At 48.8% G+C, this 25,786-nt stretch overlaps 1 protein-coding gene across 1 annotated transcript in view; it reads right to left on the bottom strand.

Annotated features, from left to right (window-relative positions):
• LOC137621818 (18S rRNA aminocarboxypropyltransferase) overlaps positions 1 to 25,695 on the bottom strand; it is a 48,813-nt gene extending 23,118 nt beyond the window's left edge. The window contains exons 1-3 of the mRNA XM_068352324.1: positions 25,538 to 25,695; positions 24,975 to 25,159; positions 15,536 to 15,645 (exon numbers count right to left, since the gene is read on the bottom strand). Coding sequence (XP_068208425.1) covers positions 15,536 to 15,645; positions 24,975 to 25,155 — 291 coding nt within the window. The 5' untranslated portion in view covers positions 25,156 to 25,159; positions 25,538 to 25,695. The remainder of the gene's footprint in view (positions 1 to 15,535; positions 15,646 to 24,974; positions 25,160 to 25,537) is intronic.
• Between the last annotated feature and the right edge of the window lie 91 nt (positions 25,696 to 25,786).

Raw genomic sequence — 25,786 nt, 5'->3', positions numbered from 1 at the left:
GCAGTGCTTGGACCCGCCTCTGGTTGGAAACCTTCAAACTCCCTCTCTGTGACACATGATGGCCACAGCTTACGCCAGGCAGAGTTCAATGTCCTATAGGTCACACCTCGCCAAGCTTGGTCAATCATGTTAACAGAGTTGAGGATGCTGAAGTGTTCCTTCCAGAATTCCTTTAGGGTCAACTTCGTGTCACTGGTCACTTCAAAACACTTTCTGAAAAGGGCCTTGGTATAGAGTTTTTTGAAGTTTGAAATGACCTGTTGGTCCATGGGCTGGAGTATGGGAGTAGTATTGGGGGGCAAGAATTTGATTTTGATAAAGCTGTATTCTTCTTTCAAGTCATCCTCGAGACCTGGAGGATGTGCAGGAGCATTGTCCATAACCAGAAGACATTTCATTGGCAAGCTCTTTTCAATGAGGTAAGCCTTAACCTGGGGGGCAAACACTTCGTTTATCCACTCAGTAAAGAATTGTCTTGTGACCCAAGATTTAGTGTTCGAGCGCCACATAACTGGTAGTGCACTTTTACAAATATTATTTCGTTTGAACACCCGGGGGTTGTCCGAGTGGTACACTAACAAGGGTTTGATCTTGCAATCGCCACTTGCATTTGCACACAGCAACAATGTTAGCCTATCTTTCATTGGCTTGTGACCTGGCATCTTCGTCTCGTCCTTGGTAATGTACGTATTGGCTGGCATTTTCTTCCAAAATAACCCAGTCTCATCACAATTAAAGACTTGTTGTGCGATCAAATTTTGTTCATTTATGTACCGATCGAATTCCCCCACGTATTTATCGGCTGCAATTTGATCCGAACTAGCTGCCTCCCCATGCCTAGTAACACGATGAATACCTGTTCTATTACGAAACTTTTCAAACCAACCCCTGCTCGCTTTAAATGTAAATGAATCACTTTCACTGGTACTCGGACTTTTCTTCACTAATTCTTCATAGATATGCAACGCTTTTTCACAAATGAACGCTTCACTAACACTTTCCCCGGCCAACTGTTTTTCTTTAATAAATATTAAAAGCAACTTTTCCATCTCCTCAATCACTTGTGGCCTTTGCTTAGTTACCGCCGTAACTCCCGTTGCAACATTCGCCTTCTTAATCATTTCTTTATGCTTTAAAAACGTAGAAATGGTCGACTTCGCCATTCCGTATTCTACCGCTAAATCGGACACTCGTACACCATTCTCATATTTCGCTATAATTTCCTTCTTCAACTCGATCGTTGTTCGCACTGTTTTCCTCTTCTCCTTCCCCTTAACACTCATTACTTTCTTGGGACTCATTATGAAAGCTAAAAAAGCAATTAAAAGCACTGAAAATCACTAAATCACAACGAATGCTGATCGCGCGTTGTCTGAGTGACGCTCTCGAGAGAACTGATGCTTCCCGAACAAGTGAGAGTGGCCGAGATGGCGCGATCATCACAAAGCCCATGCGGTCGTCACGTGTTCGGCTGGTCGAGTACCGAATTTTTGGTCGAGCACCGCAGCAAAAATTTCTCGAAAATTTTGGTCGAACTCCGAATTGTTCGAGTATAGAGTCGTTCGACTACCGAGGTATCACTGTACCTGGTAAGGAAGTCGACTTAGACGATTACTCTGCCTTGTAAGTCTGTCTTCCTCACGGAGCCCAGCGATACTCTTAGGATGCTGACAGACTCCCAGGAGCTGAAGTATCAAGGGCTGCAACCCATACAACAGGACCTCATCAAACCCCTAATCTGGGCGCTCTCAAGAAATGACTTTGACCACCCGCCAAATCAACCAGGATGCGAAAGGCTTCTTAGCCTTCCGTACAACCCAAAAAACAATATTAAAAACATTTCAAGAGACAGATTAAAAGGATATGGAATTAGGGAAGTGTAGTGGTTGAGCCCTCACCCACTACTGCACTCGCTGCTACGAATGGACCCAGTGTGTAGCAGTCCTCGTAAAGAGTCTGGACATCTTTCAAGTAAAATGACGCGAACACTGACTTGCTTCTCCAAAAGGTCGCATCCATGATACTTTGCAGAGATCTATTTTGCTTAAAGGCCACGGAAGTAGCTATAGCTCTAATTTCGTGCGTCTTAACCTTAAGCAAAGATCGGTCTTCCTCACTCAAGTGTGAATGAGCTTCTCGTATTAACAATCTGATAAAATATGACAAAGCATTCTTTGACATAGGTAAGGATGGTTTCTTAACCGAACACCATAACGCTTCAGATTTACCTCTTAAAGGCTTAGTACGAGCTAAATAGAACTTAAGAGCTCTAACGGGGCATAATGCTCTTTCTAACTCGTTGCCCACGATCTTTGATAGGCTAGGAATATCAAAAGATTTAGGCCAAGGACGAGAAGGCAGTTCATTCTTGGCTAGGAAACCAAGTTGAAGAGAACAAGAGGCTTTTTCTGTCGAAAAACCGATGTTCTTGCTGAAGGCATGAAGCTCACTGACTCTTTTAGCTGAGGCCAAGCACACCAGGAAAAGAGTCTTAAGAGTGAGATCCTTCAGGGAGGCTGAATGTAAAGGCTCGAACCTGTCTGACATGAGGAATCTTAGGACCACGTCTAAATTCCATCCAGGTGTAGCCAAACGACGTTCCTTAGAGGTCTCAAAAGACTTAAGGAGATCTTGTAGATCTTTATTGTTGGAAAGATCTAAGCCTCTATGCCGGAAGACCGAACCCAACATGCTCCTGTAGCCCTTGATCGTGGGAGCTGAAAGGGAGCGAACTCTTCTCAGGTATAAGAGAAAGTCCGCGATTTGGGCTACAGAGGTACTGGACGAGGATACAGATACTGACTTGCACCAGTCTCGGAAGATTTCCCACTTCGATTGGTAAACTCTAATGGTAGAAGCTCTCCTCGCTCTTGCAATCGCACTGGCTGCCTCCTTCGAAAAGCCTCTAGCTCTCGAGAGTCTTTCGATAGTCTGAAGGCAGTCAGACGAAGAGCGTGGAGGCTTTGGTGTACCTTCTTTACGTGTGGCTGACGTAATAGGTCTACTCTTAGAGGAAGACTTCTTGGGAAGTCTACCAGCCATCGAAGTACCTCGGTGAACCATTCTCTCGCGGGCCAGAGGGGAGCAACTAACGTCAACCTTGTCCCTTCGTGAGAGGCGAACTTCTGCAGTACCTTGTTGACAATCTTGAATGGTGGGAATGCGTAAAGGTCTAGGTGAGACCAGTCTAGGAGAAAGGCATCTATATGTATTGCTGCTGGGTCTGGGACTGGAGAGCAATAGATTGGAAGCCTCTTGGTCATCGAGGTTGCAAATAGGTCTATGGTGGGTTGACCCCAAGTCGCCCAAAGCCTCTTGCACACATCCTTGTGGAGGGTCCATTCGGTTGGAATTACCTGACCTTTCCGACTGAGACAGTCTGCTAGAACGTTCAAGTCGCCCTGGATAAACCTCGTCACTAGGGATATGCCTCGATCTCTTGACCAGATGAGCAGGTCCCTTGCGATCTCGTACAGTGTCAGAGAGTGGGTACCTCCTTGTTTGGAAATGTACGCCAAGGCTGTGGTGTTGTCCGAGTTGACCTCCACCACTTTGTCTAGAAGGAGACTCTCGAAGCTTATCAAGGCCAGGTGAACTGCCAAAAGCTCCTTGCCGTTGATATGCATGCTCCTCTGACTTGAGGTCCACAGACCTGAGCATTCCCGACCGTCCAGTGTCGCACCCCAACCCAAATCCGATGCGTCTGAGAAGAGGACGTGGTTTGGTTTCTGAACTGCTAGGGGAAGTCCCTCTCGTAGACTGATATTGTCTTTCCACCAATTCAGGCAAGTCTTTACTTTTTCGGAAATCGGGATCGAGACCGCCTCTAGCGTCTTGTCCTTTTTCCAGTGCAAAGCTAGATGGAATTGTAGAGGTCGGAGGTGTAGCCTTCCTAGCGAGACAAACTGCTCCAGGGATGATAGAGTTCCTATCAGACTCATCCAATTCCTGACTGAGCAACGTTCTCTCTTCAACATCTTTTGGATTACGAGCAGGGCTTGATCTATTCTGGGGGCCGACGGAAAAGCCCGAAAAACTGGACTGCAAATCTCCATCCCTAAATACAGAATAGTTTGGGATGGGATCAGCTGGGACTTTTCCAAGTTGACCAGAAGTCCCAATTCCTTGGTCAGATCTAAAGTCCAATTGAGATCCTTCAGACAGCGATGACTGGACGAGGCTCTGAGAAGCCAGTCGTCCAAATAAAGGGAGGCTCGGATACCCGATAAATGAAGGAATTTTGCCACATTCCTCATAAGCCTCGTAAACACGAGAGGAGCAGGACTTAGGCCAAAGCACAGGGCCCGAAACTGGTACACCACATTGTCGAACACAAATCTCAGAAAAGGTTGGGAATCTGAGTGAATGGGGATGTGGAAATAAGCGTCTCTTAGGTCTAGAGAGACCATCCAGTCTCCCTTTCTGACCGCTGCTAAAACTGACTTCGTGGTCTCCATGGTGAATTTTGTCTTTGTGACAAAGACATTCAGAGCACTGACGTCTAGCACCGGTCTCCAACCTCCTGTCTTCTTTGGTACTAGGAAGAGACGGTTGTAAAAGCCCGGTGATTGAAGGTCCGAGACTTTGACCACCGCTCCCTTTTCTAGCAAAAGAGACACTTCTAATTTCAGGGCTTGTCTCTTTGCTTCCTCTCGGTACCTGGGAGAGAGATCGATGGGGGACGTCGCTAGAGGAGGTTTGCGTACAAATGGGATTTTGTACCCCTCTCTGAGCAACCTCACAGACTGTTGATCTGCGCCTCTCTTCTCCCAGGCTTGCCAGAAGTTCTTGAGTCTGGCACCTACTGCTGTCTGAAGCTGCGGGCAGTCAGACTCTGCCTCGCGAGGACTTGGTTCCTTTCCTCTTTCCTCTCTTTCCTTCGGCACGAGTACTTCCCCTGCTGGGGGCTCTGCCACGAAAGGGCGGAATAAACCTGGACGCTGGCGTGTCTATCCTAGGTCTAGCAGACAAGGCAGACGAAGGGGTCCCTTTGCGAGCCGAGGACGCAACCAAGTCATGGGTGTCCTTCTGCACAAGGGACAACGAAATTTCTTTAACCAAAAGTTCAGGAAACAAGAACTTAGATAAAGGGGCAAAGAGTAGCTCAGATCGTTGACAGGGCGTCACTCCTGCTGACAGAAAAGAGCACAGAGACTCTCGTTTCTTTAGGACTCCTGACGTAAACGAGGCGGAGAGCTCGTTGGATCCATCGCGGATGGCCTTATCCATGCAGGACATGATGAGTAAGGAAACATCTCTATCGGCTGATGAGATTTTCCTACTCAGGGCTCCCAAACACCAGTCAAGGAAGTTAAAAACTTCAAAAGCCCTAAAGATGCCCTTAAGTAGATGGTCCAGGTCTGAGGATGACCAACTAATCTTCGAGCGTCTCATGGCTAGGCGGCGGGGAGAGTCTACAAGACTTGAGAAGTCGCCCTGGGCAGAGGCAGGAACTCCCAAGCCGAGAACTTCTCCCGTGGCATACCAGACGCTCGATCTAGACGAGAGTTTAGTTGGTGGAAAGGCAAAGGAAGTCTTCCCTAAACTCCTCTTGGTTTCTAACCAATCGCCTAACAGCCGTAAAGCTCTCTTGGATGAGCGAGAGAGAACGAGTTTTGTAAAGGCTGGCATGGCAGCAGGAACCCCTAAAACAAACTCAGACGGCGGCGAACAAGGAGCCACAGAGACAAAGTGTTCAGGGAACAACTCTTTAAAGATGAGCATGACTTTCTTAAAGTCCATAGATGGTGGAACTGCTCTAGGCTCATCAATATCTGAAGGATGATCCTCAGGCTGAGGGTCAGCAACGTCCTCATCAGAAAGTTCCTCATCTGATAACTGATGAGAAACAAGCACAGGGGTAGGCAATGCTTGACACGCAGCGTCCGCCCGCACTGGTGCATAAGTGACGGAGCAGGACGCAGCGTCCTGAAACTGCTGAACAGTCTGGGAACTGTCAACAACAACAACAGGTGCGTGAGGACGCACAGCGTCCACCCGAGACTGCTTAGACCGCCTGGGTTGTGCAGTCAAAACAACTCTAGGTTGCGGAGGTTGACGCACCGCGTCAAAAAAAGTCAACTCTGATGGTTGGCGAACGTCCTGAACGTCACCAGCCGCATCAGTGAGTTGCTTAACGTCCACATTAGGTTGAAAGTTCACACGAGACCGCATCGGGTGTGGTACAACCCCAACTGGTTGACGTGAACTGGCAACACCAACGTCAACAGGACGCACAACAGAACGCTTGGGTGGCTGACGGCCAGGATCTCCATGAGATAAACGGCTAGGTTCAACGGAAACCTTCTCTGCGTTGTAATCTGCCATAAGGGACGCAAGCTTAGACTGCATGTCCTGCAGTATAACCCATTTAGGGTCTACGGTAACGGGTGCGGTAACAGCCGGGGTTAGCGTCTGAGACGGCACAACTTTGCCTTGCTTAGGCGGCGAGCAGTCATCCGATGACAGCAACGGGTCCGAACTGTCCCAATGACTGCATCCGGGACGTTGGACCTGTCCTGAAGGGACCGACTTGCGTTTCAAAGGCCTAGAAACCTTGCTCCATGGTTTCTTGCGTGAAACGCCTTCGGAAGACGAGGTAAAAATGGGCTCTCTCGTCTTATGGTAGGGGCGATCTTGACGAGATACGCCTGATACCATAGAGGGAACGTCTGTTCGCTGATCAAGGCCTCTCGAACCCATAAGTCGTACGACATTGCTTCTCCCCTGGGCTTGGGAGCTTGCAAGAGGTCCCGGACTAGGTGAACGACAGGCACGAACAGACGAACCCTCGGTCGCAACACTGTTCACAACACTTTGCGCACTAATCACTTTCCCACTTTCCGCCGTGGCACTGTGGCACTTAAGTTCCTTCACGTCAGCCATGAGTTGATTACGGTCACTTGCTAACGCTTCAACCCTCTCCCCCAAGGCATGGATAGCACGTAACATGTCTTGCATCGACGGTTCCTGAGTGCTAGAAGGGGGGTTAGGAACAACCACTACAGGGGAAGGATTAGGTTCAGGGGCATGTGGAGAGGAAAAATCTACGGACCTAGAAGAACTTCTCCTTACCCTATCTCTCCCTAGTCTGCGTGTATACTTATCATATTCGATAAAATCGAATTCTGAAAGGCCCACGCATTCCTCACACCGATCTCCCAATTGACAGGTTTTACCCCGACAATTGGAACAAACAGTATGAGGGTCGAGAGAAGCCTTTGGAAGACGCCTATTACAGTCCCTAGCATTACACTTTCGAAACCTAGGTACTTGAGAAGGGTCAGCCATTTTGAATTAGTCAAAGAAAATTCCAAAAACAATCCAAGTCATCAACAAATAATCCGATTCAATAAAGAGTTCAAGAGTTTATGTTGAGGAAAAACACCTGTACTGAGAAAGCTCAAACCAAAATAAAGTACTTCACCAAAGATGATGGGAAAACTCCAGGTTCTACAGCGAGTATAAGTACGTATTGTCGTCAACGTCGACAGAGAAGAATTGAAGGTTTTGTTTACATTCAAGAGTGGTATCTGGCCGACAGTTGGTGCTGGTGGGCACACCCGCAACCTGCATAGCGATCGCTCGCGAGTTTTTTGAGTATGTTGTCTGTCGAGCCGCAGAGTTGCAGCTACTGTATTATATATTCACCGGCTAAGTTTAATATTTAAAACTACTAATTTACAGTTTAGTTTTAAAGGCTTTTTAAAATATAAATAAAAGGTAGCAGAGACATTCAAGCAACAGTAGAAAGTGAAGAATACACATAATCTCCTCAGTTTATGTACAAATGAGCTATTTCTCACAGATGGTGTCAAGAAGTTGTTAACCAGATTGAAATCTGAAACACCGAAATAATGAAAAAGTAATGGGGAAGGAATAGTAGAAAGGCCCAGAAAAATCTGTTAAAAAAGCACAGACCAAGTCCTAGACTACTAGGAAATTTCAGAAAAAATAACACCACAGAAAATATAGTAGTCTAGATAGATTTTATGCCATGTCTATGTCAATTAAAGAAAACAATTACTGTACATAAATATATTAGCGATGATATGGTGAAAAAAGGATATCTCTAAAATGTTATTTTCATTAGTAAAATAAATTTTTGAATATACTTACCCGATAATCATGTAGCTGTCAACTCTGTTGCCGACAGAAATCTACGGTCGGGATACGCCAGCGATCGCTATACAGGTGGGGGTGAACACCACAGCGCCATCTGTGGTCAGGTACTCCAGTACTTCTTGTCAACACCACCTCAATTTTTTCCTCGGTCCACTGGTTCTCTATGGGGAGGAAGGGTGGGTCAATTAAATCATGATTATCGGGTAAGTATATTCAAAAATTTATTTTACTAATGAAAATAAAATTTTTCAATATTAATCTTACCCGATAATCATGTAGCTGATTCACACCCAGGGTGGTGGGTGGAGACCAGCATACATGTTAACAAAGAAGCTAAGTATCCCGTATTTTATTTTATTAGTTATTCAAAAATAACATAAAATAAATAAGTACCTGGTAAGGAAGACGACTTGAACCATTACTCTGCCTTTATTAAGTACGTCTTTCTTACTGAGCGTAGCGGTCCTCTTAGGATGCTGAACGACTCTTAGGTGCTGAAGTATAAAGGGTTGCAACCCATACTAAAGGACCTCATCACAACCTTTAACCTCGGCGCTTCTCAAGAAAGAATTGACCACCCGCCAAATCAACAAGGATGTGGAAGGCTTCTTAGCCGACCGTACAACCCATAAAAAGTATTCAAGAGAAAGGTTAAAAAGGTTATGGGATTATGGGAATGTAGTGGCTGAGCCCCCGCCTACTACTGCATTCGTTGCTACGAATGGTCCCAGGGTGTAGCAGTTCTCGTAAAGAGACTGGACATCTTTGAGATAGAATGATGCGAACACTGACTTGCTTCTCCAATAGGTTGCATCCATAACACTCTGCAGAGAACGGTTCTGATTGAGGGCCACTGAAGTAGCCACAGCTCTCACTTCATGTGTCCTTACCTTCAGCAAAGCAAGGTCTTCTTCCTTCAGATGAGAATGTGCTTCCCTAATCAGGAGCCTGAATAGGTAAGAAACTGAGTTCTTAGACCTTGGAAGAGAAGGCTTCTTGATAGCACACCATAAGGCTTCTGATTGTCCTCGTAAAGGTTATGACCTTTTTAGATAGTACCTAAGAGCTCTAACTGGGCAAAGTACTCTCTCCAGTTCGTCCCCCACCAAGTTGGACAGGCTTGGGATCTCGAACGACTTAGGCCAAGGACGTGAAGGAAGCTCGTTTTAGCAAAAAACCGAGCTGCAAGGAACATGTAGCCGTTTCAGATGTGAAAACTATGTTCCTGCTGAAGGCGTGGATCTCACTTACTCTTTTAGCTGTTGTCAAGCACACGAGGAAAAGAGTTTTTAATGTGAGGTCCTTAAAAGAGGCTGATTGGAGAGGTTCAAATCTTGATGACATAAGGAACCTTAGGACCACGTCTAGATTCCAGCCTGGAGTGGACAACCGACGTTCCTTTGAGGTCTTAAAAGACCTAAGGAGGTCCTGTAGATCTTTGTTGGTGGAAAGATCCAAGCCTCTGTGGCGGAAAACCGCTGCCAACATACTTCTGTAACCTTTAATCGTAGGAGCTGAAAGGGATCTTACGTTCCTTAGATGTAACAGGAAGTCAGCAATCTGGGTTACAGTGGTACTGGATGAGGAAACTGCATTGGCCTTGTACCAGCTTCGGAAGACTTCCCCTTTAGACTGATAGACTCTGAGAGTGGATGTCCTCCTTGCTCTGGCAATCGCTCTGGCTGCCTCCTTCGAAAAGCCCCTAGCTCTTGAGAGTCTTTCGAAAGTCTGAAGGCAGTCAGACGAAGAGCGTGGAGGTTTGGATGTACCTTCTTTACGTGAGGTAGACGTAGAAGGTCTACTCCTAGAGGAAGAGTCCTGGGAATGTCGACTAGCCATTGCAGTACCTCTATGAACCATTCTCTCGCGGGCCAGAGCGGAGCCAACCAACGTCAGCCGTGTCCCTTTGCGAGAGGCGAACTTCTGAAGTACCCTGTTGACAATCTTGAACGGCGGGAATGCATACAGGTCGAGATGGGACCAATCCAGCAGAAAAGCATCCACGTGAACTGCTGCTGGGTCTGGAATCGGAGAACAATACAACGGGAGCCTCTAGGTTATCGAGGTAGCGAACAGATCTATGGTTGGCTGACCCCACAGGGCCCAAAGTCTGCTGCAAACATTCTTGTGAAGGGTCCACTCTGTGGGGATGACCTGACCCTTCCGGCTAAGGCGATCTGCCATGACATTCATATCGCCCTGAATGAACCTCGTTACCAGCGTGAGCTTTCGATCTTTTAACCAGATGAGGAGGTCCCTTGCGATCTAGAACAACTTCCACGAATGAGTCCCTCCCTGCTTGGAGATGTAAGCCAAGGCTGTGGTGTTGTCAGAGTCCACCTCCACCACCTTGTTAAGCTGGAGGGACTTGAAGTTTATCAAGGCCAGATGAACCGCCAACAGCTCCTTGCAATAGATGTGAAGTGTCCTTAGCTCCTGATTCCATGTTCCCGAGCATTCCTGTCCGTCCAAAGTCGCACCCCAGCCCGTGTCTGATGCGTCAGAGAAGAGACGGCGGTCGGGTTTCTGAACAGCCAAAGGTAGACTTCCTTGAGAAGAAAGCTGTTCTTTCACCACGTGAGAGTAGACCTCCTCTCTTCGGAAACAGGAACTGAGATCGTCTCTAGCGTCATGTCCTTAATCCAGTGAGCCGCTAGATGATACTGAAGGGGGGGAGGTGGGGTCTCCCTAACTCGATGAACAGGGCCAGCGATGAAAGTGTCCCTGTTAGACTCATCCACTACCTGACTGAGCATCGGTTCCTTCTCAGCATGCTCTGGATGCAATCTAGGGCTTAGTATATCTTTGGGGCCGACGGAAAAGCCCGAAAAGCTCGACTCTGAAGATCCATACCCAGGTAGACAATGGTCTGGGATGGGACGAGCTGGGACTCCTCAAAATTGACCAGGAGGCCCAGTTCCTTGGTCAGATCCATAGTCCATCTGAGAATCTCCAGACAGCGACGACTTGTGGGAGCTCTTAAAAGCTAGTCGTCTGACGGAGCCGGACACAAGATCATGGTACTGCTGCACAGTCTGTGAACTGTCAACCATGGGGAAGCGAGGAAGTACAGTGACAACCCGAAGCTGTCTAGACTGTCTGGGTCGTACAGACAACTCCTTATCGGGTTGCTGAGGTTGCCGCACTGCGTCACAACAAGTCAATTCTGCTGGTTGTTGAACGTCTTCCCAGTGACACACTGACTCCGTAAACAAAAAATCCTCTAACAAGGACTAAGCTTGGACTGCATGTCTTGCAACACAGCTCAAGGTCTATGGGAGCAGGTGTGGTAACAGACGGGGTTAGCGACTGAAGTGGAACCATTACCCTCCCTGGAAGCATGCTATGCTTAAATAAAAGTCCATAGGAGGCTAAGCAGCTAAAGGCTCCTCTCCAAATGACAGAGTCCTCAAGGGAAAATCAGAAGGAGGGAGAATAGCACTTTCTCATCTACAGGAACCATATCCGAGAAAAGCTAAGTTCTCTCAGTGAGGGTTTCACTGGTGCAAAAGCAGCAGACTAGAAGGCAACGTTATGAAACTGCTTGACAGTCTAGTGAGTTGGCAACAACCAAAGATGTGTGACTGAGAAGCATGCGGTAAGGTATGCAGAGCATGCTGTATGCAGAGCATGCTGTATGCAGAGCATGCTGTATATAGAGCATGCTGTAAGGTAAGCAGAGCATGTTGCATGGCGTGCGGCTTATGCTGCATGGGATGAGGCTCATGCTGCATGGGATGAGGCTCATGCTGCATGGGATGAGGCTCATGCTGCATGGGATGAGGCTCATGCTGCATGGTATGAGACTCATGCTGCATGGGATGAGGCTCAAGCTGCAAGGGATGAGGCTTATGCCGCATGCGTTGAGGAGGATGCCGCATAGTATGAGGCTCCTGCCTCATGGGTTGAGGCGGTTGCCGCATAGCATGAGGCTCCTGCCTCATGGTTTGAGGAGGATGCCGCATAGCATGAGGCTCCTCATAGCATGAGACTCCTGCCTCATGGGTTGAGGAGGATGCCGCATAGCATGAGGCTCCTGCCTCATGGGTTGAGGAGGATGCCGCATAGCATGAGGCTGCCTCATGGGTAGAGGAGGATGTCGCATAGCATGAGGCTCCTGCCTCATGGGTTGAGGAGGATGCCGCATAGCATGAGGCTCCTGCCTCATGGTTTGAGGAGGATGCCGCATAGCATGAGGCTCCTGAGAGGTTCCTGCCTCAAGAGTTGCGTCTGCCTCAAGGGTTGAGGAGGTAGCTGCGCAGAGAGAGGCTCATGCTGTGAAGAATGCGGTTGCTGCATGCGTTGAGGCGGCTGCCTCATAGCATGAGGTTCCTCAAGAGTTGAGGCTCTTGCCTCAAGAGTTGAGGTTCTTGCCTCAAGAGTGGAGGTGGCTGCCGCAAGAGTTGAGGTTGCTGCCTCAAGGATGGTGGAGGTTGCCGCAACGCAAGAGGTTGCTGCCTCGAGGATGGAGGAGGTTGTCGCAACACATGAAGCTCCTGCCTCAAGGGTAGAGGAGGTTGCTGCAAAGCATAAGGCTCCTGCCTCAAGTGTTGAGGAGGTTGCCGCATAGCAAGAGGCTCCTGCCTCAAGGAAAGTGGAGGTTGCTGCACAACGCTGGTATCTGGCAACTCCCAATGCGGCAGCTCACGCGTGGAGGTAGGTTGAGGAACCTCAACATCATACGTCTGGCAGGGTGGACTGCGCAGAGGTGGAGTTGAGGCGGCTGCCTCATGAGCGCTCGCAGGAGGAGGTGTGCTAACCTTCTCTGCCTGAAACTCCTGCATCAACACCGCAAGCTGAGACTGCATTGTCAGCAGCATAGACCACTAGAGTTTAAGAAAGACAACAACAAACGGAGCTACTGTCCGTTGAAACTGAGGGTCTAAAACAGCTGGTGCGGCAACAGACGGAGTTACTGTCTGTTGCGATACCACCTTGCCTCTCTGGGAGGTGTGCAGTTGTCGTACTGCAGCAAGTCCGAACTGACCCAGTGCTAATGGCACCACCTAGGAGTTGGACTTGCGCGGAAGGGACCGACTTGCACTTAAAAGCTGCAAGATTTGGTCCATGGTTTCTGCGAAAAACCTCTTCCGCAGACGAGGAATAAAAGGGCTCTCTCGTCTTTGTGTGGGTGGGGTGATCACGTCGGCTACGTGAGTTGGTAACACCCGAAACCACGGAGGGAAACGTCTGTTCGTCGATCAAGGCCTGCTGAACCCATAAGTCCTTCGACATTACTTCTCCCCTGGGCTTGGGAGCTTGTAAGAGGTCCCAGACTAGGCGAACAACTGGCACGAACAGACGAACCCTCGAACGCAACACTGTAACACTTTGCGCTTATCACTTTATCACTTTTGATTTTCTGTTTGCACTTATTTCACTGAACTCGAAACTTTAAGTGGTTTGTACCTGAAACACGCAATTCTATCCTTCATTAAAAGTTAGTAATTGCGAAAACAGTATTACAATGTAACAGAAAAACATAATGAAAGATAAATAATTCAGTGGCTGGAAAAGAGACTAAACACTAGATCAAATAAACTACGTTTAAAATCTCTCACCGCATAAAGCCTGAGAACAAGAATAAAACTCTAGAAACGTTTACCTTCTTCCCCTAAAGAGACTAGGGAGAAGAGCAAAAACGATAACAACATTACCCGCTTGAACGAAACGTTTATCCTCCTCTCTCTCCCTCCGTCTCTATCTCTCTCTCTCTCTCTCTTGACTTAGCACCTGAGAGAAGAGCCCAATTATATATATCGTTAAAACATTATTGTTAAAGGAAAAAAACTGAAAGATTTCCCAAATAAAAAGTTCCTTTATTAGAATTAAAACCATTTAAGCTAAGAAAGAATGAACAAAACGCTAGAATCGGTTTACTCTTACTGCAACGTGACACCGTGATAGACTCTCTCTCTATCGTAACGATAGAGCGCAAGTTGAACGTTCTGAACGTCAACAACTGCAGAGACAAAACAAAACGTTAGTTCAACTTTGAAAACAGTACAAGACTATCAAAGAAATTCTTTCAAAAACATTAAAATAGCATAATATGTTAACAGGTAAAAACGAAATGACGGGCTCAATGTTAATTAACTTCGGTTCCAAGAAAAGACCGCCTACTATTAGGAAAGGTCGAATATAAACAAATATAAAAATTAATTTTAATAAGTTTATAATAAAAGGAAGTTAATCAAAGAGGCCTATAAAAGGCGGAGAGATATAAAATAAATCTATAACTTTGTTAAGCAAAATTAAGAGAGTCTATACTCTCTTCGACACCAACACTTCCGTCTAAGGGAAGGGTCGGCCATTTAAAAGTGAAAGAGAGTTCATACTCTCTTCGTACCAAAATTAAATCAAAAATTAAATCAAATTAATTCCAAAAACTTGCTAAGCTAATGATATAGCTTCCTGAATAGCGAAGGCTAAACTCTAGAGCAAATACATCACCAAATCGTGAGCAATAACTCCAGAATCAACAGCGTATCCATGTAGGTCTAGCCGGAGGCACGACAGAGGAAAAATTGAGGTGGTGTTGACAAGAAGTACTGGAGTACCTGTCAATTCTTTCTTGAGAAGCGCCGAGGTTAAAGGTTGTGATGAGGTCCTTTAGTATGGGTTGCAACCCTTTATACTTCAGCACCTAAGAGTCGTTCAGCATCCTAAGAGGACCGCTACGCTCAGTAAGAAAGACGTACTTAATAAAGGCAGAGTAATGGTTCAAGTCGTCTTCCTTACCAGGTACTTATTTATTTTATGTTATTTTTGAATAACTAATAAAATAAAATACGGGATACTTAGCTTCTTTGTTAACATGTATGCTGGTCTCCACCCACCACCCTGGGTGTGAATCAGCTACATGATTATCGGGTAAGATTAATATTGAAAAATGTTATTTTCATTAGTAAAATAAATTTTTGAATATACTTACCCGATAATCATGATTTAATTGACCCACCCTTCCTCCCCATAGAGAACCAGTGGACCGAGGAAAAAATTGAGGTGGTGTTGACAAGAAGTACTGGAGTACCTGACCACAGATGGCGCTGTGGTGTTCACCCCCACCTGTATAGCGATCGCTGGCGTATCCCGACCGTAGATTTCTGTCGGCAACAGAGTTGACAGCTACATGATTATCGGGTAAGATTAATATTGAAAAAACACCATTACTGTACTTCAAATCATTAAATATGTATTGTAGGGTACATACATTGTCTTATTACCTAAACTTAATTATCTTGCGAGTTGAAAAATTTATGCCTCCCTGCTATCTTATCAACACTATTTAAAAGAGCTTGCCAAAGTACTTTGGCTATATTTTGTTTAGTCTTAAATATTCTGATAGTAACAGTGTCATATACTGAACTTGAGCACTAATGTTATTATGAAATATATTGCACAGACTTACGTCAGAATTTGGAAGCTCGTCATCATCACTTCCAGAACTGCTATTTTCTGACTCTTCACTTTTTACTGCCTCTCCATCACAATCAGTTGATCCTGCAGCCATTTGATTATCTATAATAAAAATTATTACTTTATTAAATGAAAGAAAAGTAGATGCAGTTAAAGTTTTTATAGTACTGTGTTGTGTATACTAATTAAATCCTCATTTATGAGTTGGCTGCAAGAAAAATATATACAGTACTCTAATAATGCGAATGGATAATAGGTATTTAACAGGACAAATTCGAAGATAATTTGTATTTTTCCTAACCATACAAACCTTAGCTATTTACAGAGGGTTTACCTTTTAGCGCAGCTGAAATGACGAGCCAATAGTTTTAACGAGGGTTAATTACCCCCGCGCTAGTTAGCGGGGGGTGGGGAAGGGTAGCTTGCTACCCCTCCCCCCTCCACACACCGGTGACTTGCTTCACTTCACTTAGAGGTAGGACTTGACTTGGGGGTCAGGGATGGCGGGCACATATGTGTAAATAGCTAAGGTTTGTATGGTTAGGAAAAATACAAATTATCTTCGAATTTGTCATTTGTTCCGTAACCGAAATACAAACCATGCTATTTACAGAGGGTGACTTACCCCTTAGGAAGGGTGGAAAGTCCCCAGCCTTACTGACTTCGGCTTGCCCGGGGGCTCGATCCCTCAGTGAGCAGCACTAGAGAGAGGGAGCCCCTGTACCTCACAAGTTCCTAGCATCGCTAGGAACGAGTGGCCTACATAAGCAGTGTGAGGAGGAGAGTGTGACTCGTCCTATGAAGTTGACCTTGAGACCTTCAGATAGGAATTCTAGGATAGGACGTTCCCCATACCACCTCGTCAGGGTATGGGAGACGCAACAATATTAAGCTTAATACTAGGAGCACAAAGAAGCATGGGTTACCTGCAGAGGTCGAGGTCAGCTATGCGAGGACCAGGATGCTGCTTCCCCAAGAGAGGGGAGAATGAAGAAAGAAGTAAGGGTCAGACATACTCTTTCATTCACGCAGACTAAGACTGGGTAACAACGCCCTCAACCTACTGCTACTTGTCCAAAAAGGAGCCTGAGGTTAGACCAGCTGTTGTGCAGCCACCACAGGGCCGATAGAAAACGTATCGAGGCTCCTGTGGGTCACGTCTTGCAGGTAGTGGGCTGTGAAGGTCGTTTGACGCTTCCAGACCCCAGCTTGAAGTACCTGCGTCACAGAGAAGTTTCTCTTGAAGGCCAGGGATGTAGCAATACCCCTGACATCGTGGGCCCGAGGGCGACGTGACGGAAGAGGGTCAGGATTCAGGGCATGGTGGATAACCCTTCGAATCCAAGCTGAGATGGTGTTCCTGGTGACCCTCCTCTTTGTCCTGCCTGTGCTCACAAACAAAGCTCGCACATGAGGACGGACTGCAGCCGTTCTCTTCAAGTAGTGCCTCAGACACCTCACCGGACATAGTAGCAGCTGGTCTGGGTCGCTTGTTACAGAACGGAGACTCGCGATCCTGAAAGAGTCGAACCGAGGATCCGGCACTCCAGGATTCTGAGTCTTGGCCACAAACTCAGGGACGAACCTGAACGTTACCTCCCCCCATCCCCTTGAATGGGCGATGTCGTGCGAGAGACCATGAAGTTCACTAACTCGCTTGGCCGAAGCCAAGGCGAGTAGGAAAGCCGTCTTCCAAGACAGGTGGCGATCGGAGGCCTGGCGTAATGGCTCGAAGGGAGGTCTCTTAAGAGACCTGAGGACTCGAACCACGTTCCAAGGAGGGGGTCTCACTTCCGACTGGGGGCAGGTAAGCTCATAGCTACGTATGAGTAAAGAGAGTTCTAGCGATGAAGAAATATCCACGCCCTTCAATCTGAAGGCCCAGCTTAAGGCTGAGCGATAGCCTTTCACTGCCGAGACAGAAAGGCGCATTTCTTCTCGCAGATACACGAGGAAGTCCGCTATTGCTGGAATAGTGGTATCGAGTGGAGAGATACCCCTTCCACGACACCAACCACAAAAGACTCTCCACTTTGCTTGGTAGACTCCCTCAGAGGACCTTCGCAGGTGCCGAGACATTCTCTCCGCAACCTGTTGCGAAAAGCCTCTCTCCGCGAGGAGACGCTGGATAGTCTCCAGGCGTGAAGCCGAAGCGAGGCTATGGCCCTGTGAGGGACGCCGGAGTGGGGTTGTCTGAGAAGCTCGTGTCGTGGAGGAAGCTCCCTTGGGAGTTCCGTGAGGAGTTGCAGAAGGTCCGGAAACCATTCCGCGTGATGCCATAGCGGAGCTACCAGTCATCGAACAGTTGACCGATAGTCTGGTCCTGTTGAGCACCCTTCTCATCAGACAGAACGGTGGGAAGGCGTACACGTCGATGTTGTCCCACCGTTGCTGGAAAGCATCTTGCCAGAGTGCCTTGGGGTCCGGGACTGGTGAGCAGTACAGGGGCAGCTCGAAGTTCAAGGCTGTCGCGAACAAGTCCACAGTCGGGGAACCCCACAAAGTCAGGACTTTGTTGGCTATCTGAGGATCCAAAGACCACTCGGTACTCACTATCTGCGAAGCCCTGCTCAGACTGTCGGCGAGCACATTCCTCTTGCCAGGAATGAAGCGAGCTGATAGTGTTATCGAGTGGGTTTCGGTCCACCTCAGAGTCTCTACTGCAAGATGGGATAGCTGTTGCGAAAAAGTGCCTCCCTGCTTGTTGATATAAGCCACTACCGTGGTGTTGTCGCTCATCACCACCACGGAGTGACCCGCCAGGGACCGTTGGAACTGCTGAAAAGCCAGAAAGACGGCCTTCAATTCTAGCAGGTTGATGTGTAGGCACTTTTCTGATTCTGACCAAAGGCCTGAGGCCCTCTGGTTCAGAACGTGCGGCCCCCCCCCTTCTTTTGACGCGTCCGAAAACAGAGTCAATTCCGGGGGGAGGACGAGAAGACTCACTCCCTTCCGCAGGTTCTCGTCGGCCAGCCACCACCGCAAGTCCGTCTGTTCCAGAGACCCCATTGGGATCAGAATGTCCGGGGAATCGGATCCTTGATTCCACCGGGACTTGAGCCGCCATTGAAGGGATCTCATCCTGAGGCGGCTGTTTGGAACCAGACGGGCCAGGGAGGATAGGTGGCCTAAGAGACGCAACCACGATTGGGCGGGGAGTTCTTTTCGCCTGAGGAAGGGTTCCGCCACCCTCCTCAGCCTTGCTATCCGGTCGTCTGATGGAAAGGCTTTGTGGAGATTGGTGTCTATTAGCATGCCTAGATAAACCAGTCGTTGGGACGGCTGCAGAGAGGACTTCTCGAGGTTTACCACGATCCCCAGATCCTGGCAAAGATCCAGAAGCCTGTCTCGGTGCCGAAGAAGGGTCGACTCCGAGTCTGCTAGGATCAGCCAATCGTCCAGGTAACGAAGGAGACGAATGCCGTTCCTGTGCGCCCAAGATGAAATCAGGGTGAACACTCTGGTGAACACCTGAGGAGCTGTGGAGAGACCGAAACACAGCACCTTGAACTGGTAGATCTTGTTGTCTAGGCAGAATCTCAGGTACTTCCTGGAAGACGGATGGATTGGGATCTGGAAGTACGCGTCCTTTAGATCCAGTGTACACATGAAGTCTTGTGGTCTCACCGCAAGTCTGACCGTATCTGCTGTCTCCATGCTGAACCGGGTTTGTTTGACAAACCTGTTCAGAGCTGAGAGATCGATGACGGGTCTCCAGCCTCCAGTAGCCTTCTCTACAAGAAAGAGTCGACTGAAGAAGCCTGGGGAGCCGTCCACGACCTCCTGGAGAGCACCCTTCTCGAGCATGGTCTCGACTTCGGCCTGAAGGGCCAGCCCCTTTGCCGATCCCGTGGCATAGGAGCTCAACGACACTGGATTCGCTGTCAGGGGAGGTTGAGATGTTGTGAACGGGACGCGATAACCTTGGCCGATCACAGAGACCGTCCTAGCATCGGCCCCGTGTTGCTGCCACCTGCGGACGCAACACTGAAGGCATCCCCCCACAGGTGGACATGCAGGGGGACTGCCACCCCTAGGGCTTGCGGCTGCGGCCGCCACCCCTAGGAGTCTTGCCTCCCCTGGAGGACTTACCGCCCCTCTTGACCTTGGCTGGAAAGGGCTGGGGCTTAGACACCACCTTCTTAGCTGCCGGTGCCTGTTTGGAAGCCTTACGAGGCTGTTGCTGCTGTTGTGGCGGGGCTGGAGGCTTATAGGGCTGAGTTGTAAGGGCCCTATGGAGGAGGGAGTCCGTGCTGGATTTCCTCCACCTCTCAGCCGTTCGCTCCATGTCTTGAGGCTCAAACAGGCTCTCCCCCAGAAGGGAAGCATGTCGGAACCTACACACATCTACGGCGGGGACCTTCGGATGGAATCTCTCGGACACAGCATCGCGACGCTTCAACACCGAGTTGGCCCACAGGGTGGTAACCTGGTGCGCCAAAAACTCGATGGAGCGGGTGCCCAAGAGCAAGAAGGTCTCTAGGGCCTTCCTATTGGTCTCCTTGGACAAGTCCTCCGATCGCAATAGGATGCCCAGAGATCCTAGCCAGAAGTCCAGCCACGAAGTGGCCTGCATGGCACACTTAGCGACCTTCTCGTGGTTAAGGATCTCTGCCGCCGAGAACGACACCTGCCGGGCAGAGAGTTTCTCCAGGGGAACTCCCTTCGCCAGCTCCTCCACAGAGTGATGGAGAGGAAGAGCGAGGTTGTGCTCACCCAGGATCTCGAAATACCTCCTCTGCTGGAGGCGAGGAGGAGGGATGAGCTTGTTCCCGGCAGTGGAACGACTGGAGGAGGCAAGAAGTGCGAGCTGAGCGTTGGCCCTAGCCCTGGCACTCTTCAGCCCCCGAGACCAGGGCAGAGCCGCACTGGTCTTAGGGGCCTTCCGAACGTCAAACACTTCATCCAGAATCGTGTCTTTGCCTTCACGGGGGCGATGACTGGATCCGTAAGCCCGTTAAGTTGCCTTATCAGGCTTAGGACCTGCCAGAAGGCATGTTCGGATTCTTGCTGTTCTCCTCCCTGCGGGCTGGCAGCTAAGTCTCCTGCCCCAGGAATCTCTTCCTGGGGTGATACGTGGACATTCCCCTGGGTAGTCGTGGGTTCCTGACGAATCCTTGCAGAGGATTTAGGGACGGTCTTGGAATCCTTGGACTCCCTCCTGGGAGGGATACAGGATCCCAACAACGAGGTTCGAGGGGCCCCTTCCTCACGAGACGATTCTCCTGCATGAAGCGAAGTCTCGCCCCCTGGTGCCGAGGGGAAGACTACCGCCCCACTGGACTCACCTGAGGACGGAAAGGCCTCGTCCACGGGAGAAGGAGAGAGTACTCGTGCAGGAGAAGGGACCTTCGCGACCGACCTCTTGGGAACCAACTTCGCCCTGGGGGAAGTCACCACGAAGTCCACTCCTCTCTTTCTCTTCAGCGTAGGAGAGACAGCCGTTGGTTTGTTACCCTGGCCGGCGAGTGCTGGTTTCATAACCCTCACTAACGCCCGTGCCAGAGGTCCAAACCAAGTCTGCTGCTCCAAGGACACAGAGTCCGAAATCCTCGCTAAAGGGAAAGGGATCGGGCGATCCTTTGGAGTGGACACCACGGTACCTGCCTGAAAAGAAGGTGGGGAAGAATGATGTACTAACCTCTCCTCGTCCTGCACTACCAACCTGTGTTTGGATGGAGGTGATCCCGAGTGCCGTCTAGGAGCACGCGTTCCTGCTGCTACCAACGGCTGCTGAATTCACCGCGAACGATGGTTGCACGAGGGCGAATGGTCGCGCGGGCGAGCGATCGCGCGGGCGCACAGGTGGATGATCGCGCGGGCGCACAGGCGAGCGGTCGCGCGGGCGCACAGGCGAGCGGTCGCGCGGGCGCACAGGCGAGCGGTCGCGCGGGCGCACAGGCGAGCGGTCGCGCGGGCGCACAGGCGAGCGGTCGCGCAGGCGAGTGGGCGCGAGGGTGGGCAGGTAAATGAACGCGTGTCCGAGGCGACGAACGCAAGCGTTGGCGCGACGGCGAGGGAACGCGCTGCCGTGTAGGTGAGCAAGATCGCTGGCGATGTAGATCCACAGGCGATCGATGCCGAGCTGGTGAGTGCAGTCGCTCAAGTTGGCGATGGCGCGATGTGGCATGTCAACGCATTGGCGTGCGATGGTGAGCAGCATGCGCAGGTGAATGACCGCGTAATGGCAAGCGATGGCGAGCAGCATGCGCAGGTGAATGATCGCGTGATGGGGTGCGATGGTGATCAGCATCCGCAGGAGGGCGATCGTGCAATGGCGAGCAGCATGCGCAGGAGGGCGATCGCGTGATGGCGAGCAGCATGCGCAGGTGGGCGATCGCGTGATGGGGTGCGATGGTGATCAGCATGCGCAGGAGGGCGATCGTGCAATGGCGAGCGATGGCGAGCAGCATGCGCAGGCGGGCGATCGCGCGATGGCGAGCTAGAAGCTGGCGAACCATGTTCCTTCAGGAGCGTTGGAGAACGTTGGCGCGCTAGCTATCGCTGTTGAATAGGCGATACTAAGATCGCCTGTGCGCGCTGGCAAGCAGGTGAACGCTGGCGAGGAGGTAATCGCTGGCGAGCTGGAGATCGCTGGCGAGCAGAAGGTCAACGCGTGTCATGTGAAAGGAAAGGTGGCGCGGCGTGTTCATGAGCAGGAACTGGGAGATCGCTGGCGCGTTGGCGAACATGTGTTTTTGACACACGCGCAGCACGATGTTGCGTAGCCACAGGACCAGGCAGATGGTGAGCAGGGAGCTCAGCAGGAATTAAAGGGTGGTCAGAGACCGCAGGGCGATGGTCCTCAAATGAGCGCTGACGAGCAGGAGAACGCTGGCGAGGGGGGCGAACATCAGGAGAGAGCCGACGAGCTGGAGAGTCTTGGCGAGCAGGAGATCGTCGACGAGCAGGAGAGCGCTGAAGATCAGGAGAGCGCTTGTGCGCTAGCACTGCTCGCGTAAGGGAAGGATCCCTTAGCCGCGAAGGGACCGTTGCCCGTCGGGTGACGAGTTCTCCAGAAGGCGAAGATCTGGCAGGAGATGGTGAGCGGTCTGCAGAGGTTCAAGGAAGGCGGAGCTGTAGGTTGAGGCTGACGAGGAGAGTCCCCCCCCCGGAGGATGAAGACCCAAAAAGGCGCCTCTTAGTCCCCCTGTAAGGGGAAGGGAGGCCCTTGTGGCGTAGCGGACGGTGAGCCTTACGGCGGAGGTGGCCTCGGGGAAGATCGTGGGGACCATCGGTCCTCCGAAGGGGAGTCTCCGTCAAAGCACTTCCCTCAGAAGGAAGCTGAGCAGCAGCCGAGACCGAAGGACTCACTTCCCCCTTCGAAGGATGTACGGAAGGAGGAGGAGAGCCTTTAACACCATCACCCGCAACAGCACCTGCGGCAGATTGCCCAGCCACGTCGGAGGCCTCTGTCACCACGACGTCGACAATAGACAGAGGGTCTACCTCTGCTACCGCCGGCGACTGCTTAACAGCGGCCCCCAACGAGACAAGGTCAATAAGAGCGACCCTGGAGAGCAAGCCCTTAAGCCCCAGGGACGACCAAATCTGTAAAAGATCATCACTGGATAAGGCACTATCAATAACCTCCCCCGGAGGAGGAGGGGGAACCGCCGCGCTATGGGAGGCGACGCCCTCTCCCCCCACCGAAGGTCGGGAAACAGAACAAGGGCCTGCGCTCCCACTCGGCCGACTCTCCTTAGGAGGCGGACGAGGGGGAGCTTCGGAGGAGGTTTGGGCGGCGGAAGAAGAGTCCCGAGAACCTTCCTCCTTCAAGGCTAACCCCGGAGGAGAACGGTCTCTCTTGGACTTCTTCTTACGCCGACGGCCAAACCTCTCCCACTGGGAGGCAGACCACTCCCTGCACTCACGGCACATGTTCTCCTGGTCACACCGTCGGCCCCGACATTGAGGGCAGAGGGTGTGCGGATCCGTATTTACGTCCGACATGAAAGTCCCACAAGGACGACCGGCAACTCCAGGGCATGTACGCATTGTAAAGAAATAACTGAAGGTCAACTTCCAACCAACACACACGCTGAAAAGAAAAAGCAGAAAATTAAAGGCTGTCACGAGGACGATGAGCAGACACGTCTGATCACCGCCGAGCCAAAAGTGAAGTGAAGCAAGTCACCGGTGTGTGGAGGGGGGAGGGGTAGCAAGCTACCCTTCCCCACCCCCCGCTAACTAGCGCGGGGGTAATTAACCCTCGTTAAAACTATTGGCTCGTCATTTCAGCTGCGCTAAAAGGTAAACCCTCTGTAAATAGCGTGGTTTGTATTTCGGTTACGGAACAATTAGGTTTTTTTCATACCTTTCAGGTAACATGAGATGACAGGGAAAGAAAAAAAAATGCTATTGATGTAAGAGGTAGGAAGCACCTGAATCACTTTTGATTGTAAATAGGTATACATAAAGAAATTGCTCTTCCAAACAGAATAATAAAAATAGCTATAAAGTATAGTATAAGGTTTACTAAAAAAGTAAATCATCATCATCATCATCTCTTACGCCTATTGGCGCAAAGGGCCTTGGTTAGGTTTCACCAGTCGTTTCTATCTTGAGCTTTTAATTCAATACAGTACTTCTCCATTCATCATCATCTACTTCATGCTTCATAGTCCTCTGCCATGTTGGCTTGGGTCTTCCAACTCTTCTAGTGGCTTGTGGAGCCCAGTTAAAAGTTTGGTGAACTAATCTCTATTGGGGAGTGCAAAGTAAATATCTAAACTAAATATATGTTACCAGTAAATTGAAAGTAGTATTTAAAGCAGCTCAACAATGAGATAAGAATAAGATCATTATAAAGGCTGCGAAATATTATTCTATAATTTGTGATATGCACCACTGTAATAAGTGCATTTTATAAATTATGCCATACACAACTATAACAATGAGGAAATTTATAAAGAATAATGTATATTGTATGCCTATATTGATGAATATTTATGGTCACCTATTCTACAAAAGTATAGGATGAGCATTTGGTAAGCCTATTAATTTGTTTTACACATCAATTGGTGAATTAACGATTATTTCCTGGCATAGAATATACAGTACAGTATATGCTAAATAAGTGTGTTGCTAAGTTTGTTGACATGAATTTTTGTTGTATTAGTCTACAGTAAAAGTAAAAACTCCTATTCTTAATTGGTTTGCATTAGTTATAGGAGTTATTATGCAACAGTGTAGCATATATAACAGTAGGATTGTATCATCAAAATAACTTGAATTTATCCTAGGCTCTGATTGTTGGTGTGTACTATATATAAACTAACCCAAATTTGGCTAATCCAGTAAGATTTTCATTCCATTTGCATCGTGTTATTGAAGATCAACTGCTTTCTGATTCATTTTACTCTAGGAGAACAGGGTAACACATCAAGCCAAGGACTTTGGTGAAAATAAGCAGAAAAATAATAAAATACCTCTAAGACTTAGTCTGTGAAGAGCTTCTTCCTCCATTTCTATGCCTGAACCTATTTTAGAACCAGGAGCACTCTCAAATCTATCGCGCCTGCTGTCTTGGTTGGCGCCTTGACCTCGTTTCCCTTTGGCGTTCTTTGCATATTTTCTTCCGCCTTGCTTTCCATGACTCTTGGTACTCATCTTACTAAAAATAAAGGATAATTTTGGCAAAGTAAATATTTACTGCGTATCACTTATATATGCAAGTCCGGCAGTAATTATATATAGTGGCAATCAGCCAAAAAGAGCCCAAAGTTAGATACAATATAATGTCCACATGGAATAAACCTTTCAGGTAGAGGAAACAAATACACTATATAGTCAGCATAAGCTGTTTCTGTATCTAAGTTGCTGCACCCACCCACACTGATCCTGATGTCAAGGCCATGATTGGCTAGGTAATCAACAACAGGTAAAGATTTATATATAAAAACAAGCTTCAGTGGGCTACCGGTAACTCCCTATTTGGAGTAACTCCAATTAATATCTCATTAACACAGAAAACTGATGTGAAATTACTTACAGTTATATATAGCGTTTCCAGGCAACAGCTGATCACTAGTATAAACCTCGCTGCATTAGATTGTCAAGTAATTGTATGCGAAATAAACGCTCCGTATAAACAATTTGTTGACTGCAAAGAACGCATCCAAAGTCTCTTCTGCTATTGGTTCTGGGGTGAGGTATAGCCTTTGCAACGGTGCCTCCAAAGTTTATCATCGGGTGCTGTTTTGTCTTTTCCTTCACATAAGGTATAATATTTTTTTTTTAT

This window comes from Palaemon carinicauda, chromosome 28 (assembly GCF_036898095.1).
Source record: "Palaemon carinicauda isolate YSFRI2023 chromosome 28, ASM3689809v2, whole genome shotgun sequence".
Lineage (NCBI taxonomy): Eukaryota > Metazoa > Arthropoda > Malacostraca > Decapoda > Palaemonidae > Palaemon > Palaemon carinicauda.
The sequence above is the reverse complement of the archived record's forward strand: the minus strand, read 5'-3'. Positions and strand labels throughout refer to the sequence as shown.